Here is a 20,207-nt window from a genome sequence, read left to right as displayed (position 1 = left end):
AAAAAAGTGATTTATCAGCAGTTTTTAAACTATGGTCATAAATTCAAAGGATCACACTGATGAGGTAAACCAAATTCAAAATAAATCTGTGTGAAATTGAAATGGCTGAAGTCGGTTAAAGACTTCTCAGACCAATTCTTTTTTAATATGTGTTCAAGTCTTATTGTTGTTTTTAAAACATTAAGGCTTAAATTGACATTCATACATTGTCCGCCCCGGTAGCGCAGTTGGTTAGCGCGTAACTTCGTGAATAAAAGAAGCTACAAAATCAAGCAGCGCTGGTTCGATTCTCGAGGTGTGCGCTTGAGCAACGTATTCTCAGGACTGCTTTCCATTCTGCGGCACCTAATGGATGGAATAATTTCTGGCAATAACAATTTAACAATCGGAAACACTTCACCCTGTCAATCTCAGTAACCGGTCTTACGTCACGAGCCTCTACAAGAATGCGAAAGAACCACGAATAATCTATCACGGCTTTGTAAGTCCGAGAGTAAAAATTCATAACCAAACAATATGAAAGTTTTGATTCATGTAAACAAATTAACATTGAGATGATGATAGGCGAATTGTAATACAGTACATGGTTTGTATTATGTACTGTATTACAATTCGCCTATCATCGTCTCAATATTAGTTTGTTTACATGAATCAAAACTTTCATAAAGTAGGCTACTTTTTAAATAAATATCATTTGAAACAGTTTATCAAACTCTTTTCCCTTAATATTATTTTCAAACTATACTTTCAATTCTGCATTTCTCTGCTTCTGTTTCATTTCCAGACATCTTCCCATCTCTTAAGAGTTGTTCTCTCACACAATTTCCGTCCATACAGGGCAGGCAGACTGGTCTGATGGAGTCAGTATAGTTCACCCAATCTCGCATCCCAGTTGATACAAAGTTCCGTCCTCGTTGTTCGTATTCACGCCCAATTTCAATCTTTTCAAAATAATTAAAAAAATAAAATAAAAATAAAACTTGTAAACTAACGATCTACTTAAAAATACGTTGTTTTTTTTTAAATCAATCACAATTTTTTAAACAACGAAAACAAGGCAGAACTAGAATGTCAAGCAATTTAACAATAATTTTAAGCGAACAGCAAAAATGTAAAGTTTAAGTTTGTTTTCATTGAGAATATGGATGTGATTCAAGACCCAAAAGAATAAAATTGAAAGACTCGATACTCGGGTTTCTCCATTGTTTTGTGCATAGCCATGTGTCTTGAGCGGGAATCTACATACGATCACACACAGCAGACCAATTACACATAAGATCTTTTATGCATACCAAAGCGATGTCATAGTCATATACGCTGTAAACGTCGTAAGAAGAATGAATTATGATTCTTTTGGCTGTGTAAGCTTTCACTTTCGATGGTAGAAGATGATTTCTTTTGTTAGGACGTTGATAAATGCCTGGAATTATGATAAATTTTCTTTAAAAAAAAACGTTTGCTTTCGATGAGTGTCAAACCGGCGTCCCTCTTGACGGCATGCAGTGACTCACATCACTAGGCCAAGCAGCTGACAAGTTAGAAAACACATCAACAAAAACTTTGGCTAGTGGCTAAAATAAATGCCATTGATTTTTTATTTACTAAGTAGGCTATCAACAAAGTCAATAAGACAACTTAGCGATTCATTTATTAAGATATTATCTGTTTCTTGGAACTAATTAAAAATTGCAATCAAATCAAAAGATTATTTAGAAGAACATTCCAGCTAACATGCAGTAAAATGATTCATAAAAACGTCTTGACAACCAAAAATTTTGTGTCTATTATTAAATTGCACGACAACATAGAAAAAGATAACAAAATATTGTTAAAGCTTACAGGGCATTGCCTTACAGTTAACGAGAAATCTTAAACTTTCTGGCAAATAAAACTGAGGCATTTTTATCAAAACATTTCTCCACAAGTTAGCTAAAGCATTGAAGTGCAGCCAAGTGAACTAGCGTACCAATTGTGCTAAAGACAGACATTCGGATAAACTGCGTTGATGATTTCTTGGTGCGGCCGAGTGGATGATGGCGGATGTATAAACTTAACAATTTTACTTCATTTTAAACGCACTAACCAAATGTCAATAAAAACGTTTCCTCCCAATTGTTGGTTTTGTCAGTGAAGTCGAATAGATGAGCAGCAGTGAGAACCCATTTGTTGTTTATCAAGCTTCCTCCTCCGCAGATGTTTTCATTGGAATAAGACTGCAGAAATATAATTAAACATTTTTCTTCTCACTGTCCAAGGATAAAATAAAACTAGGAATGATACGCTTTTAAATTTTCTTTTGTTTCTACACTATAAGGTTACGCCATTCTGACACTTTGGTTTGAAAGTGTTAATATTGTTATTACAATATTATAAATAGTGGCGTATATTCCAGGTATTCACAAAATACCTGTTAGATCAAAGCAACTACAGTATTTTATTTTGATTATCCAGATTGTTCTGATCCTCAAAGTACTTTTTAAAATCAGTTTGCTTGCCCTTTTGAAATCTTCATAAATTTATTCTTTACGTTTAACTAAATTCACGTGTTTTCTTCAAAAATTTAAAGTGGTATTTTTTCTCTCTTTCTCTAAATCTTTTCATATTTCTTTCTCTATTCTAATGGGTGGTAGTGAACAGTCGTGGGGTAATAAACAAATGGAAAAAACGGTGCATGTTTTAACATAGGTAAATACGTTTAAGAAAGAATTTAAACAACTATTACGTCATGTGTCATTACCAATATCTTGCTAAAAAAACAACAAAAAAGTTACAAATTTGATCAGCTGCTGGTAGAAATATGTAAACTCGGTATGGCGAGCGATACTTTTTTAAGCGAAATGCGCCTTCGTGATGAGGAGTTTAATTTTGTGAAAATATTAGTTTTACTTTGTAGACTAAAAATTGGTTGCAGTTTGTAGTAGGCTATTGACGCATAGTTCTTTGAATGTTAGTCTTTGAACATTAGTGCATTCTGAAGCTTAAGCATTATTATCTGATTGCTGAAAGTTTGATACATTTCTATTTACCAGTGACGTATAAAGCGTCGTAAACAAAATTTCGGAAACTATATAGGCTATAACAATCGAATCATTTTCACAACTACAGTAGTAACCATAGCACTGCATGCAGACTTATTGCGATTACAAGCATAAAAAAGCTCCTTTAAAAGTTTGATGTTTTGAGAAAAGTTCACTGGCTGAAAATAGAAAGCGAAATCCACACTACATGCTGGGCAAAAATTGGCGTTTGAGGCTCTTGCGTTTGTAAGCTTTTTGGGGGCAGTCTCGTTTAATGCTCCAGCAGTAATCTGCCATCATGTGTCGATTCCATCGGCCTTGGTAACGTTCTTCTACTTTCATAAGATCCTGGTGGAACCGCTCTCCTTGTTCGTCACTGACAGCTTCAAGGTTTTCTGGAAATTTGTCCAGATGACTGAATAAAAAATGAAGTTTAATGCTCATTCTGCATCCTAAGTCGCGGAAAGCAAAGAGCATTTTGCTCACAAGAACCTCGTAATTGTGAGCCTTTTTGTTTCCAAGAAAGTTTTTAGTGACATCCACAAAGGACAACCATGCTGCTCTCTCTGTGGTTTTCATCTTATCGGTGAACTGTTGGTCTCGCACGAGGCTTCGAATTTGTGGTCCATTGACGACACCAGCTTTAATCTTTTCGTATGAAATGGAGGGAAATGTGTGAACAATATAATTGGAAGCAGTCGCTATCAGGGCTTAAAGCTTTCACAAACTGTTTCATCAACCCTAACTTGATGTGAAGAGGGGAAAAACAATTTTGTCTCTACAATCGGATCGTTTAACATGTTTGGCATGCCGGCTTCAAGTGTTTCACGTATGGGCCAATCCTTTTGGGTCCAATGCTTGTCATTAGCTCTGCTTAGTGGCGTAGCAGCCACCTGGCGGTTCTGGCTCTGCGCCAGGGGCGGCAGGCTGCAAGGGGGCGGCAAAATGAGGTTGCACAGTGCACACAGCACGTGAAATGAAGTAATGCAAAAATAAATAAAAGTAAAAGAAGAAAATGATTTACAAAGAGACAGCTAGCACACCTTAAAAAGTTTAAGGATAGAACAACAGCTAAAAAGCTCGAGTTGCTTCTTGCGTGATGTTGGATAGCTGTAGCCTGTACTCCGTCTGTTGTTCAATTCTTAGTAACATTTATTACGTCATAAATCTAGAGAAGTTTCTCAAAGCTCAAAATGATAAAGTCGTATTTACGTTCTACCATGAATGATGATCGGCTGTCAGCTCTATCGATTCTTTCCATAGAAAGAGACTAAGTTCAAAAACTTGATTTTGAAGATATTATCGCTGATTTTGCTTCGGCGAAAGCTCGAAAAGTTCAATTTTGAGGCGGCCATTGATCTTTTATTTGCCTATAAATACATTTGTTGTCCATTTTTTGTCTTTTATTTTCGGCCTTAAAGCTGAAACAGTGAGGCTTTTTTCTCAAGCCAGTGCCGGTCTTTAGGGTGTGCAAACCGTGCGATCGCACAGGGCCCGCAAATTAGGGGGCCCGCAATTTACTCAGGAAATGCAGTAATTTTTGTCATTTCCAATGGAAAAAATTCAATTCGATTCACAAGCAAGTACCGTTATCCTTGAAGTCAGTTGTGGCTTTAGGAATTAGCAACAAGAAAACATGGAGACTCAGCTTTATTTCTGAAAAATGCCAGAGAAAACGTGATCTTATCCTTTTGCTATGCCACCGGACAGCACCATTTTACAGTTCATATTCACACCCAAATTTTTGTTGAACATGCGCTCAGAATGCGCCAAATTCAAAGTAATTTTATAAAATTTTCTGGGGGAGGCCCCCCAGACCCCACACCGCTGGGTGTCACCTTCGGCGAACACACCTTCAGGTTTTTCTCGCCGGCCATCAAACCCCCCTCCCCTTTCAAACTACTTAGCTACGCTACTGAATTGGATCATTGTCATTGGGGCCCGCAAAGCACATTCCGCACAGGGCCCGAAATACCCTATGAAGACCGGCACTGCTTAAGCAATATAGAACTTCTGAGACGCGGCACATTATTTGTAATTATTTTTATTGAAAAGATTGCTTGAACATGAAACTATTTCAAAATTTGCTGCGGTCTACTTAGGGCGGCATTTTCAATGAAAGCCAGGGGCGGCAGCATATGCTCCTACGCCACTGGCTTTGCTGTCCCACATGCAAAGATAACATGGAAACTTTGTGTATCCTTTTTGCTGACCAAGTAAGAAACCAACCATTTTCAGGTCAACACATAATATCCAATTGTGCTGATGATATTTCAGCAAGTCAATGACTAGCTTAATATCATCATATAATTCTTTTAAGACAGTTGAATGACCAACTGCAACTCCTCCATATGCATTACCATTGTGCAAAAAAACACACTTCAGGCTTCGCCTGGAACTGTCTATAAATAAGCGCCATTCGCTTGAATCATATGACGTAACTCCTGGTTGGACGAAAAGGCCTGGAATATCATTGCATAAATTAACTGCTTTTCCTCTGAAAAAAAAAAAGACATAAACATTTCATCTCGTTTCCTGAAAAACGAATCCTTTGTGGAACGGTGCAATACGTTTTTTTCGCTAAGCCTTGATGCTAAAAGCTCAGCAGCTTGCTTGGATAAGTCCAAGTCTCGTACCAAGTCATTTAGTTCTGACTGGTTAAATTTCTGAATGGTTTCAGAATTAGAGCCTTCTGAGTCTGCATCTGCTTCCTTAGTATACTCGCATTCCATACTGCCGTGGTACATCTCAGAGTCTGTTTCTTCATCATCGGAGGATGCAAAACCATTAAATACTGGAGGTGGAAGCATTTCAGAATAAAGGACAGGTCGAATAGCGGAAGGAATATTTGGTCTGTTTTTCCTGCCAATGCCCTTAGTATTCATCAAACAAAAGTGACAATCAGTGCAGTGGTCCTTCGGTTCACGACACACCATAGGGACACCAAAAGGAAGTCCGTTACGTTTTTTCTTTGTCCAGTCTCTAAGCATTTCTTCGCAATTATGGCAGACAATATGTGGAGCCTATTTCTTCTCTTGATCTCCCAGAGGAACTTGAAAATAAGCTTTGTAGGCCCGCTTCACAAATGGCGTTATATTTCGTCTCTGACGAGGGAATGAGTATATGCCACAAATATAACACAAAGAATCAACTTTTTTTTGGCATTTATATCGATTAGAATTATACGAAGCCATGTCAAAAACTCCAAATCATCGTATCGCTGTAAATCGAGGTTAACTGCCGTGGTAACTAGAACTAAATAGTTGGAATTTTGCTTTAAATTTCAGACCAAATGCTGCAATCCTCAAAAAATCCACTGGTGTATTGCATAAAAACTAGAGCTTGTAGAAAAAATCTGATTGCAGATTTGGAATCAGTGGCTAAAACTCATTCAGAATCGATCAAAAAATCTCTTGCAACAAGAACTTTTTTTTTTTTGTTGACCAGTGTAATTTTTATTTTTCTCATTTACTTTATGATTGTTGGCATTTCCTTTTTACTTCTGTTAAACCCAGTGCCGGATTAACCATTAGGCAAAGTAGGCACGTGCCTACAAGGCCAGTCAAAAATCCAGGCCACTTTAAAATCAGTAAAAGTTCAGTTCAGTTCAGTTTATTTTTTGTTTTGTTGGCGAAAAAGAAAGACACAAAAAGCAAAAACACAATAAACACAAATAATTCGCACAACAAGGATGGCAGCGAAAGACCAAAAGGTCACCAAAGTCAGCTGCCACCCAAACATTTAAACAAAAGACCCAAAATTAAGAACATTAACACATATGGTATATAATATATAGCACAATACCAGCACTTTAATTTGTAAAAATTAACAATGGAATTAACAATACATTAACAATGGAATAACAATACAAATTTTGTCATGTTTTCAAAATAGTTATTTTCTAAACTAATAAGTATGCATCTTTATAGCTCTGTTTTTTCAGATGAATTAAAGGTTGCAAAAATCGTAATTTCGCAAAAATGGCAAAATTTTCCATAGACTAGTTTTATGGTGCAATTGAAGCTGTGACTTGTGAACCGTTTCTTATCGGACGTTTTATGCTTCTAAGAAGAAAAAATGTAAGTTGTTAGTTGATTATTGATATGAACTTTCTAGCCTAATGTTGTGATTTAGAGCAGGGTGGTCTAACCCAAACGCGGGCCGCATGCGTCCCGCGAACATGTTTTGTGCTGCCCGCAGAGTACTTTTGATGCACAAGAAACCATTGGGTACCACAAGTTTCAAAGTGCTCTCCAGGAAATTTCTGGGAATGCTACTCAGAATGGCAGCACACGAAATGAAGCAGGTGCATTGGCCAAACACATGAACACCCTTGAAGTAGCCCTAATGTTCATACTTTGGAACAATATTTATATTTTGCAGCGCTTCAATGGTAGTAGCAAGTTGCTTCAAAGTTCCACTATCGAACTGACACTAGCCATTGGTCTGCTGAAGCTTGGATAAATTCTTGGATGAGTGCAGAGAGAATTTTGACTGTTATGAGCAGCAGGCACGTGATCGCTGTGGCAGCAGCATATATAAATCTGAAAGTCGGCGAGCACCAAAGCGGCAGAAGCATGTCAGTGATGGAGCTGCTACAGATGATGTGGAAGGAATGTCGGGCCAGCACAAATTTACAATCAACGCGTTTTATGTGATCATCGACCAACTGAAGAGTGCACCACAGAAACGTATCGATGCATATTCCATGGTGCTGCAGAGGTTTGGAGTTTTGACTGAGTACCACTCCATGTCTGTTAAAGACATCGATGTTGCTGTTGCTGGTCTGGTTGGTGTGTATTCAAAGGACCTGTCTTCCCATTTCCCATCAGAATTTCGTCAGTTTATGTGCTGGTATAAAGAGCAAAGACGCGATGAAACAATATCAACAGGAAGTGCCCAGAAGATGTTTAAAATGCTGCACACTACTGGTGTTTATAATGCATTTCCGAACACTGAAATAGCACTTAGAATGTACTTGTCTCTAATGGCTAGGAATTGCTCGGGGGAACGCTTGTTCTCACAACTGAAACGAATTAAAGACGTTAAACGATCAACAATGTGTCAACAACGTCTTAGTGTTAGTACACTGGCACTTTTGTGTCTTGAAAGCGATCTATTCCGTGAGATTGACCTCCAAAAACTAGTTAACAAGTTTTAAATCGCAAAAACGCGCAAAGGTGCTATTTAATTAGGCATATGACCAAGTTTTTGCACGGTATCCTGTGTTATACTTGCAACAACGATCTTTATGACAATGATTTGGCAACACTGATAATTATAATTTTTTAGTTGGCAACCCTGATTTTCGGGCCACTTATAAAATGTGCCTACAGGGCAGCAGACTCTTAATCCGGCACTGGTTAAACCAGTGCAATTCTTATCTTCGGTGCAGTAAATGACAAATCTTATGGCACAAAGCTCAGTATTTTTAATTTGGCAGCGCTCAGTAGCTTTCATTCTGTAAAACTTCAAGTTTTTCAAACAATTTAAACATTGTGGCGTCATTTTGGTTTTTGAAATCTGGTCGGCTGACCACTCGGCATGCGATAACTTAGCAATTACATTTCAGCTACTGCCAAGTCAACAAATCAGATTTACTTGCTCGGTCATTGCTTGTCAAACTCATTTTGCTAACTTGTGACATTCCAAGTTTCGGCTGGCTCTGTTTCATCATTTACAAACTTTAGCCACTTGCTGAAATGTTGTTAGTTCAGTTGTCACTTGACTCTTGCTTAGTTCACAACTGCTGACTTGTGTAGAAGACTTGAAATCTAGGCTTTGCTGATTTTCCGTCTGGTGCCGGACAAATAATTTGTTTGTTACGATACAGTTGCTTTAAGAAGGCATATGTCTGATACCAGTGTTGCCAAATGAGATCGAAAATTGAGCTTGTATACAGTAGAATGGTTTCAGGCTTTTTTATTATAGGAAAAAGTTTAGTTATACTTTGAACCGGATCATATTAGGTTTACTAATTAGGTGGGCATTACCGTGGAATTAGTAAGGAGAAACTAATGCAAATGTTTATGTTTGAATCTCGCTGAAAATGAGAACGCCTAACCAGATCATAACGGTACACCGCTAATTATAGAACATTGTCATGTCCTTTAGACTAAAATTTGACAGACATACAAGTATTTTTTGTCAGATTTATTGATTTCAATATTTTTAAAGCAGATTTATCGATTGATGGGACTCGAAACTCGGCTTTTCCGGCCATACTAGAAGGGTCAATCGTCAACTTATTTTTTTTTTTACATTCGTTTGTTAGCTTGCTTTTAACAAACAACCTTAAATTGCGTTAAAACTAACTTAATTACTTCTACAGTATTTAACTTATAAAGCAAAGTGACCACAAATGGTTAAGCATATTTTTTTCACAACAAACTGGTACGGTGCGTAAAAATACACGATCGACTGGATTGGCAAGAAAAGGAAATGACCTTCTCAAAGCAGTGGGCTACCACAGGCTGAATATGATGATGATTTCACAAAGAATAAACAACGTAAATAAAATAAACTCAAACGCTTTTGACACGAACTTGTGTCTTCATTAAGAATTACTTTACATCTGCACATGGGCGCCGATCGCTCTCTAAAATTAGTGGGGACATTTACTAGGAAAGGTAGGAAGGGGCGACGAGCGAAGCGAGCTAGAAAGATCGGGAGTCTGTACTGACAAACATACAAATACAGTAGGTACAAGTCTGATGCGATGTGTGTAGGCCTATATTTTAATTGGCAGTGTCAGCATTGGACAGCAGACGTCCCAACACTCGGCAACGAGTCTCCGGCGAATTAAAAACGAAGTCCTTGGAGAGGTCATGAAGGTTGATCGAATTCAAAACCTTGTTGTGCCATTGCATGATTTAGTCGTTTCTGTGTCATGGTAGATCGTAACCAAGTTTTGACACGTCGCAAAGTTGAAAATGACCGTTCAGCTGAACACGAGCTGGCTGGTGAAATGAGCAAAAGTCGCACAAACAGTTCCACTTTCGGAAACATTTGCCGACCAACGGATGGCATCTTCTTGAATAGCCTATCATTCAAAAATCTTCCACCCACTTTCCATTGTACTGCTTTTGAAAGAAGCATAACTTAGTTCTTGTGCAAGGGATTCTGTGTCAGAGAACTCAGAATAATCGTCTACCACATGTGATTGTATCTTTCCACTAAAGAGTGATTCTTGTAGAGTTTTGTAGTGCTCTAGAACGGTCGACTTGAAACAGTCAGTAAGATTTTGCTGGGCGCTGTCAATGACTGCAAAATACTCTGACCGATATTTCGTCTCTGGTGTTTGAAAGTTGAGGAGGTCAGCCATGTTCATGATGAAGACGATTTGGGATCTTTTTGGGACGTGACAGTTTCAATGACTCAGGGTTGCAATCTTCCATTAGCCTCTCAGCATTTACAAAGACACGATGAAATTCTTCTTCATTGCGTAGATGGCGGAGCAGTACTACAAAGTTCAGGACCTTCAAGCATGCCAGCCACAGTCACCGTACAACCCTGCAAGGCTTTGTTAAAACGTTCCATACACTGAATGACAGACAAATGCTGCTAATAACCTAAGCACACTTGACCCACGAGAAAAAGGTTTCAAAAGCCAAATTGCAGTTGTTGCTACATTTGAATCAAATTGACTCACGGCTGCTTCCAAGGCTTCCAATACTGACTTATTATTATAGCCTACTGACGTTAGAATCATCAAGCACTGCTTTTACAGCAGATGCACGTGTGAGCAATCTGGTTGGACAAACTGGTTTCAGTTTTGATGCAGCCTGAGGCAAAGACTTTTTAGAATAAAGATTCAGGTACATATACTTGAATTTCCCAGAAACCTTTTAGCCTATATAGGCCTAGCTTTCCAAGTTCTTGTGTGGAACTAGGAGCATCTCCAATAAACGGTGAAGCTACAACTGTAAAAAGCAAATAGGTGATAGCAATTAGAACACCCACAAAAAGAAAAACGAGCCACAGGCAATAACTGCCTGTTTCGTGACAGATTATTACGCTTGATTCTTAGGGCTTCCAAGATCTTTGTCTAGTAGCCTATTCCGATCTGCCTCGAGAGATGATTTTGAATCGGTCGATCCAAACATAATTTATTTTGTTTGTTGTATATTCTTAGTGTAATAAAATAAAATATGTTAAACCCTTTGAAGTTACTTATTTTTTTTGTCTGGGGAACAGCAAAGCGAACTTTCTACCAACACTTTAAGCCAGTGGTTTCCAACCGGGGAGGAACTCCTCCCTAGGGAGGAATTTCATGAGTTCAGGGGATGAATTTCGTTAATTTGGTCTTTTTGAATGCTTCAAAAGCCTTCGAAAAAGTCAATCATCATTTATTGTTTGAAACGCTTATCACACGTAACGTGCCTATGTATTTTGTTTGTTTATTCGAATACTGGTATAGTAAACAAACCATACAAGTGAGCAGTGTTGGGCGCGATAACTCATTTTTCAGTTAACCCTTTGAGGACCATAAACTTTTGAGACATGTTTTATTGAAATATTGATGATTTTTACTACAAGTTTATCACTTTAAAGAGGTATTTGAAAAAAAAATAATTTTTTTTTATTTCAAATAGAAGTTACGCTGTGGTACATATGTGTACCATTGGTCCTTAAGGGTAATGTCTTTAGCATCATTGCTGGTATGGTTTTACACAGTGGCGGCTGGTGCTATTTGTGAGCAGTGGGGCTGCAATGAATACTGGAGGGGGGGCAAAGCCCGCAACTGATTTCACCGAAGGCGAACGACTTCGCGGGGGGTCTCCTCCCAGAAAAATTTTAAAAATGGCATTAATTTGGTGCGTTCTGAGCATGTTTTTACCCCAAATTTTAAAAAAATGCTTTCAAACTTTGTTGAAAAGTTGATATTCCTAAGCAGTATTTTAAAAAAACCCAATAGTATTGCTTTGGAGACAAACTTTACTAGTATTGAGCTTAGTCTTGACTAGCCTAGCCGTTGCATACAAGGTTCAAGTGATTTTGAGATTCCCTAGGCTGGATTAGCACTTCCTATAACCTGTTGAATACCCTAACTCTACAGCTAACACTTCTACATTCATGGCTCATCTCTACTCTGCGAAATAAAAACTAACTTCAAAAAGTCTGTAAAGTTATTTGGTTAGGTGGGACTGTTTTCAGAGGCTCACACGGCGACGACAACGAAAATCATAATTGCTTGTATATACAGTATTGACATAAATCGCGACAAATTATTGATAATTTTTCAACCGGCAGTAATGCTATCAGTTAAATTTACCTTTGCATGTAGGTCTAAAATACATTCCTAATATATTTCGTGTTATTTACATTAAAACTTCAAAACAACAGTCTTAATTTTTATGTTTTTCCCACATCACTGTATCCCTCCATTAGACTAATAGAATTTACCCTTCAGGACCTTTGGTACATATGTGTACCACAAAAGTTTAGCATTGTCTAGCAACATTTTTTTCAATTTTTTTTATGGTTTTACTGATGGGATAAGTCAGATTAATCACTAAACATTGATGTAGAATAAAAATTATATTTTTTTTTTATTTTTTTCTTGTCTTGTTGATCTTTCAAAGTTTACCGCTTCAAACCCTGACGAATTCACCAAACAAAACCAGTTAAAACAAAGCTTAAACCAAATACAATTTCCAATTTTTTTTTATTCATAAATAGATTATTTATTTAAGAAACGTTTAGAGACAAATACTTTTTGATAACTACAAGAAAATGATTAGACATCGTGGAAAAAGTTCATGGTACACATATGTACCAACGGTCCTCAAAGGGTTAAGCGATAACGATAAACGATAAATTATCGCCGATAACGATAATTATTTTTTTCTTGATTAGCGCTGCCCCATCCCATGCAGCACGAACTGTTTTCATCAACATGACGAAAAATCGAACATAATATAGCCTACTGTACTATAAGGGACAAAACTTTTTGTAAGTTATGCATGAATAGAATCGCAACAGCGGCAGTGAGTATCGAATCTTCAACCTCTTGATCCAGAATCAAACCACTGAGGTAACCGCCGTGCTTATAATTATACCTTCAATTTTATTTCTATTTGAATTCTATTTCTTATTATTATTATTCTAAGATTCTATTTGAATAAGACCTTCTGATGATCCGTTAGGTGAAACAATTTGTAAAGGCTTCAGATAGTAATAACTATATTTGATTTAATTATACCTTCAGATACCAGTTGGATGCTTTTATCAATTGAGTTACACTGCCGCTTACGTGCAGTAGGAAAAATAATTAAATCAAATGAGAATACCATAAAAAATTCCAAACTTTATATTTTGCTTTCTGCTTAAAAGGCTGTTTACAGCTAAGTCAGCAATAATTGAAAAAATTCCAAAAAACGCAAAATGCTTGAAAATTTATCAGTAATCTTAAGCGTTATTGGTAGTAAAAATGTGCATACTGCGAAATACATCAAGCGTGTCAAATTAGTGGTAGTGGTATTTGTTTTAGAACAATAACATAATTATTGTAATTTACTGATAATTTCAGATAATTTTTTTTGTTTTCATTGTGAACACTATCCTTAAAGCAATGACAGAACGCTGAGTTGTTGAGATAAGAATTACAATATAGGCACTGTATTAGTGGGAATAAAAATATTTGATTGAGGTAGGCTATCTCGCATAAGTAAATGAGAAAGGTTATACTGTATTTAGCGTAATTTTACCACGCAACTCGATGCGCCTATTGTCATGCAAAAACTACTACAAGATGCAAAAAATGTGATGTCGGTCTGCATGTCAAATGCTTGAAGCAATATCATATTCCGCAATGACTTGTTTCAGTGATGTTGTGTTACTTTGCTAATTTTCATCTTCATATTTTTTGAACTTTCATTTCAATAAAATGCTCGATGACAATAATGACATGACAAGATATGAACAAGACATTTCCCATTTATCACTTTGAGCGATAAGTAAAACGTAATAACGCTTACGCATTACGCACAAGAAACTTGTGAAATTTGATAACGGATTTGCCTAGCGTCCTATATATAGGACGGCTTTTTTCTCAAAAAGTGCAAACACAATTAGGAAAAAAATAATTGTGATATGTTTTTTAGGTCGTAATTATGCAATATTTAATTTTTCCGAAATTTTTTTTAAGTACTTTCACTTTCGACACAAATGGGTTAACTTTTTAAGTCAAATGGCTCTTACGCATTTGGTTATTATTTTTGGATTAAAGTTATATCGCCAAGCTAGAAAAAAATCGATCTTACAGTCTATAACCGATCTTGTGTTGTTATTGCGTGTGAATTTTGTCTTTTAAACTGAGTTTGTGGCGTAACCGCACGTCTCAAGGCAAGTTCTTGCAATTTTAGTTAATCTATTCATCTAAAGATTTAATGCACTTAAAACAGTGACTTTCATGTTTTGACGAGAGATTTTATTTTTTTACGACAATTACTAAAAAATAACACTTCCAACGAGAAAAATAAAACACAAGAATAAAATAGTTGATGGTGAGGTGGCGCGAAAGACCATGTTTCCGATGTAAAATCGAAAGGTCGTCCAGTTTGCGCCACCTCATAAAATGATGGCATTCATAATATTGTTGCCCCACGAAAACTTATGGCGTTTATTAGGTGACCGGCTTTTTTATGACTTGTTCATTAGGTTAACATTTTGTTGCTCTTTCACTTTGTGCAGGTGCCCCCCCCCCAATTTTTTCGCTTTGGCGAGAGCACTGAACTATAGGTCTACTGTATTGTTCTTGCATCTTTTCTCGACGGTCATACATAGCCTATCTACTTCATACATACTGCATGGCTAATTTTTTTTATCTTTAAATAGGAACAACTTTTAACTTGCTACGCCCCTAATCTAAGCCTATGCAATCAAATCCCATTCTCCAGAGTCTTGATCTTGAAACGTGCAGTAAAATGCACAATGCTCCAATCAGAGTTCTCTTTCTGCTGCAATGCTTACTTGAAAGCGGCCTCGTATTGCAACACTTCACAAATCACTTGCCAATTTCTTTCGATTCGCTTCAAAGGAAGCTGTGAAAAAGACTCCGAACCGGTGTTGGACGCACTAAGTCTGCAATGGTGGAATGGGGCTACGACACGGGCCCAGTTGCATGTATATGTGGCACCGAGCCCCAAACAGCAGACCACCTTTTTGTTTGCCCTCGGCTTGCCACCCGGTGCAGTAGGTGGGACCTGTCAATGTATAACTCCGTTGCGGAAGAATGTGTCAATCTGTGGTGTATCAACGAACTTTAGAAGACTCGATAGAAGAAAAGAAAGCTGTGCCTGTGCGCTTACATTTTAATTGTAAAATTCACTCGCGATTGCCGATTGCAGAAAAACAACAAGAGAAATGTTGCATGCATTTCATTGCATTGCAATTTTCAACTCTAAAAATTATTGTGTTGTCCGGGCCGTCGCTGCAGGGGGGGAGTGTCCCCTCCCCTGACACCGACCTGTGCACACGCACTTCAGGCACTGAAGAAGAACTTGTTTCAATTTTAGTTTCATTAACTAGGTGGCTAGTAAAACTATTACTTTTCATGGTCTTTCCACTTGTGTGTTGATCCGAAATAAAATTTATCGGCGATTATCACCCATCAGTCCCACAACATCATTGCAAAATGTCAGCTGGACCCATCATCAATCACCTTGTTCGAAAAAAGTCAATGAACTCCTTTCCTCGTTCACGAACACCCCAAACAGTGACAGCTTAATCTGTAATTTTCCACTGTTGCAACCGTGAAGCAAGTAACTCTGTATGTCTCATTGACAACTCCAGTGCTCTGGCCAAATCGTTAAACTCTGGTAATAAGATTTCGTGGTGGTTGCATCGTGGTCTGGGTTCATAGCAGTCAGATGAGGACGCATGAGAATCTGATACAGTGCTTGAGTCACTATCACTTTGTTCAGTCATTGGATATACAGGAATGGATAAGTCAAGGTCATCAGCACAATGCCGCCCCGATAGCTCAATTGGTTAGCGCGTCACTTCTGGAACGAAGAAACTTCAAGATCAAGCGGCGCTGGTTCGACTCTCGGGGTGTGCGCTTGAGCAACGCATGTTAAGGACTGCTCTCCATTCAGCGGCACCTAATGGATGGAATAGTTCCCCGGCAACAAGACTTCAACAATCGGAAACTTCACTCTGTCAATCTCGGTGACCGGGCCTGCGTCAGTGATCCGAAGCCTCTACAAGTATGCGAAACTACCAGGATTAAGCTCTGCAAGAAGCTTTCCCAGTCCGAGGATAAAGATTCAATCAATCAATCAATCAATCATTAATGCTGCAGAAGTCGTATTACAGTGGGAACATGAGGAATGAGGGATACTCAATGGCAGCCCGATTTGCGTTATTCAATACTTGGGGCAGTTTTGTGAGGCAAAAAATGTATCAGTCAGATGCATGATTAAAGGGTTCACGCCACACCATGGGGACGGCAAACAAACTTCTCTTCTGTCTTGCTTTCCACGCAGCTAGCTTTGATGAACAGTCTGCACAAACGATGTGAGGAGCCCAGCTTCTGTTCTTGGTCTCAAAATATTTCGCATACCATTCGGTAATGCGTGGCGTCACTGGTGGTCTATTGCCCACTGCAATGTATAAGCCGCATAGGCGCATATGTAACAGAATTTATCTGGATGGTTAACATTTCGAGAGTCAGATGTAGAGGGTTTCATGGTTGTTGATTGATTTTACACCCTAGAATTACCACAGTGTCCTATAGGACACCAGAAAGCATTTTACATTGTATTGCATTGGCTTATTAACCCTATTTTAAATCTAAATCTCTTTTGCTATTAATAGCTGCGTGTCGAAATTCACTCATTATGACGCAACAGCAAGTCTTTGATTTGTAACACAGCAACAGCAAGGTTTTTACGTTTACATTTCACACACTTTAGTACCTTTGTAAAGTACCAATCAAAAGCAAAAAAACAGTCTGTCTGTTTTCCACCATGCATTCTACGCCAGATGTGGACATCACCACGGCTGCCAGAAAGCCATGTGTGATCGGTTTCTACAATGAGAACAAAGTCGGCGTCGACGTTTTTGATCAAATGGCTCGTTTGTACAGTACGCGATCAGTTTCCAGGAGGTGGCCATTAGCTGTATGGGGTAACATCCTCGATATAGCGGCAATCAACGCATGTGCCCTTTTTATAAAGTCGACTGGTAACCATATATCACGAAGAGACTTTATACAAGAGCTCATTGAATGTTTGTGCCACCAACTACAAAACAACACAACTATGAATAGTTCCAGTTTGGGAAAAGGGAGGAACGTAACAAAAAGCTTGGGAACCACTGCTATAAAGTTAACTGCGTGATATAACCCTCTTGTGTTTACCAAACAAAGCTTGCATCACATCAGTGAAATAGTTGAACATTAGAACAATCATGTCATTGAATTTAAAGACAAGTAAAGTTAGATATTGTGAACGTTAAGTATTAAGTATTAGTTTCCTATGGCTGTGTTCATAATGGGTATATTTGCCCATTATAAAAACCTTTTGGAAGGAAGTTCTGCATACTGGTAGAGACTTGAAGTGAAATTTCCTGTTGTTGTTGAAGTTTTGTTGTCATTAAGTATTTCTTTTATGGATGCAACTGGAAAGCTGTCCAGATTTGTTATTACTGCAATAACCTCGTGTAGCAATTTCATACGCTTAGGTCGGTTTGTATAAATCAGCTATCAAAAATATTGTGACGGGAATGAATAATTGTACTTACTTCAACAACTGTTTCAGAAAAGAGAGTAATAAGAACTTGCCACGGCCACGATCGAGTAGAAACTACTCGTGTTCCACCGATCACTTGTCCGGGGGAGGCTTGCCTTCTGATGCTTTTTACATCTCCACCTTGACCACATTTGCTAAAGTCTTTGAAAAAATAATATTTCAAAAACCATTTTAAAATCCGTTTCCATTTTACTTGATAGCCTTCGTGAGTACAAGTATTACACTAGTCAACTCAATTTCTGTCCAGTAGATATTTCATTGGCTTTGGGGTATATTTGGGGACTGAATCCAAAAATGAAGTTTCTTTTTCGAATTTGTTTAGATAACTTCAAATTATAGTTTCATAATTGACTAAACATGATAAAAATAACAGTTTTTTTTTTTTTTATATATATCATGATGAATAGGCTAAAAGTCAAAGGGCCATTAATACGATTTTGTCTTATTCTAGCACAATTACTATTAAACCAAACTTCCAAATCGGGTAAATTTTTTTTCTGGAATTTGCAGCTTTAGCGTCTTGATCAAGACAAATTTTTCTTACAGTCTCGATGCTAATTATTGGCAAATATTGCTAAATTTTTAAAGCAGATTAATCGATTGATGGGATTCGAAACTCCGCTTTTCCGGCCATACTAGAAGGGTCAATCGTCAACTTATTTATTTTTTTGCATTTGTTAGTTAGGTTTTAACAAACAACCTTAAATTGCGTTAAAACTAACTTAACTACATTTACAGTATTTAACTTATAAAGCAAAGTGACTATAAAGGGTCAAGGATACTTTATTACACAAAAAAATGGTATCGTACATGAAAATACACTATCGACTGGACTGGCAAGAAAAGGGGAAGGCCTTCACTCAGCAGTGGGCTACCACAGGCTGAATGTGATAGAAGGAAAGATAAACAGTGAAAGAAACAAAGGCAGACCAAGAATGATTTGGACAACAAACATCACTAAAAGGACAAAATTAAGTTATGAAAGTGTAGTACGAACAGCTCATGGTCCAGAACAATGGCGCATTGTATCCAACCCTCCATACGAAGAAGGAACATTAATAATGATGATGATTTACTAATAAAGGTATTGTCTCAGCGCCAATGCAAACACCTTAGAGTTTTGTTTCGACAAGTTTAGGTCTGTGATGACGTGACTAAGTTTACCTTGAGTGAATGACTTGAGTCGATGAGATTTACAAGTTGATACTCCCGGCATAGTAGTTGCAACTACTACTGCTGACTTTACTAGGCTACATTTTATTTCATGTTGTTCTTTACTGTCAAGATCTTTGAAGGCCTGGCAGTGATGTAAGGACTAGAAAAAATTTGGTCATGTCGTTTATATCAAATAAGGATATTTCGTTCTTCTTTCGTGTAGTGATTGAAAAGTAATAATTTCATTATTCAAAAATAACAGTCATTATGGCGATTCTCTGGTTCCCTCCAAACCTTAGGTTCAAGTTTATTTTTTCCACAACCTCATTGCCTTTACACAGGTTTTGTATACTTTTTTGGGGAGTATAAGGTTTACCTTGGTCCGCAAGTTTTACCTCGAAGTAGGGCCGTGTTAACTGCCTCCTGTACCCAGGCCGTGGGGGGGGGGGCTGCATGCCTGATTAAGGTCCTAATTATTTTAGGCTAATGTTTTTTTGACTGTTTAGAAATTTAAAAAAAAATACTACAGAAGCTCGATAATAAATAGCTATTAAATCACGCAAGGCCTTATTTACGGCTTTCCAAGCCTCCGACGGGGCTTACCTCTAACTGGGAGGCCACTCATATGTATTTTGTGCAGCGCTTTTTGGCTTGTCATTTTACAATTTTGTTCATTTTCTGCAAAAACATTTCGCTTGCTACGCTCGCTCAACCAAGATTTCCCTGCTGCAATCACTCTTCTGGCATCGGGGCGTCTAAGATTAGTGAGAGGGACGGGCTAAAGATGGGTTGTTACACCCTTGGCTGTCTAAACTTTTTCAAAGATGTTCTACAACCGTATTGAGTTAGTGAGTCCCACCGCTGCAATCAGTCATCCCTACCACCTAGGACAGCTGAGAAAGGCGGTGGAGGAAAGAGTCTCGACTGGTTCTTTCTTCTGATCGTAGGAGGAGATTTAAGAGGAAGGGAAATGTCAGATGACAAAGGAATGTTATGTTTTTGTCTTTGTAAATGCACTTGGCTAAGCACACGTAGTTACATCTTTGTCCATCATCTCCCTTGCAATAGACTACCTCTGCTACTGAGAACTGTACGTATAGTCCACTGCACAAGAAGCTGAAATAAAGAGTTTATCAAACCTTGGTTGGCTCATCAAACTGTAAGACAAATTAGTCAAAAAAGTGTTTGTTATTGTTGTAATAACTCTTTAACTCTCTCTTTTACTCCATACCAAGCATGGGATTTTGTAAGTGATATGAAGATACGGTTTATAGTTTTC

The 20,207-nt window shown here is 37.8% G+C and overlaps 1 protein-coding gene across 1 annotated transcript in view; it reads right to left on the bottom strand.

Moving 5' to 3' along the window:
• The window catches only part of LOC145768354 (uncharacterized), a 61,107-nt gene that overhangs the window by 25,995 nt on the left and 14,905 nt on the right, over positions 1–20,207 (bottom strand). Inside the window, exons 7-10 of the mRNA XM_082579831.1 lie at positions 17,766–17,914; positions 2,084–2,213; positions 1,293–1,420; positions 746–941 (exon numbers count right to left, since the gene is read on the bottom strand). Of these exons, the coding sequence (XP_082435957.1) occupies positions 746–941; positions 1,293–1,420; positions 2,084–2,213; positions 17,766–17,914 (603 nt within the window). The remainder of the gene's footprint in view (positions 1–745; positions 942–1,292; positions 1,421–2,083; positions 2,214–17,765; positions 17,915–20,207) is intronic.

This window comes from Aplidium turbinatum, chromosome 4 (assembly GCF_918807975.1).
Source record: "Aplidium turbinatum chromosome 4, kaAplTurb1.1, whole genome shotgun sequence".
Lineage (NCBI taxonomy): Eukaryota > Metazoa > Chordata > Ascidiacea > Aplousobranchia > Polyclinidae > Aplidium > Aplidium turbinatum.
The sequence above is the reverse complement of the archived record's forward strand: the minus strand, read 5'-3'. Positions and strand labels throughout refer to the sequence as shown.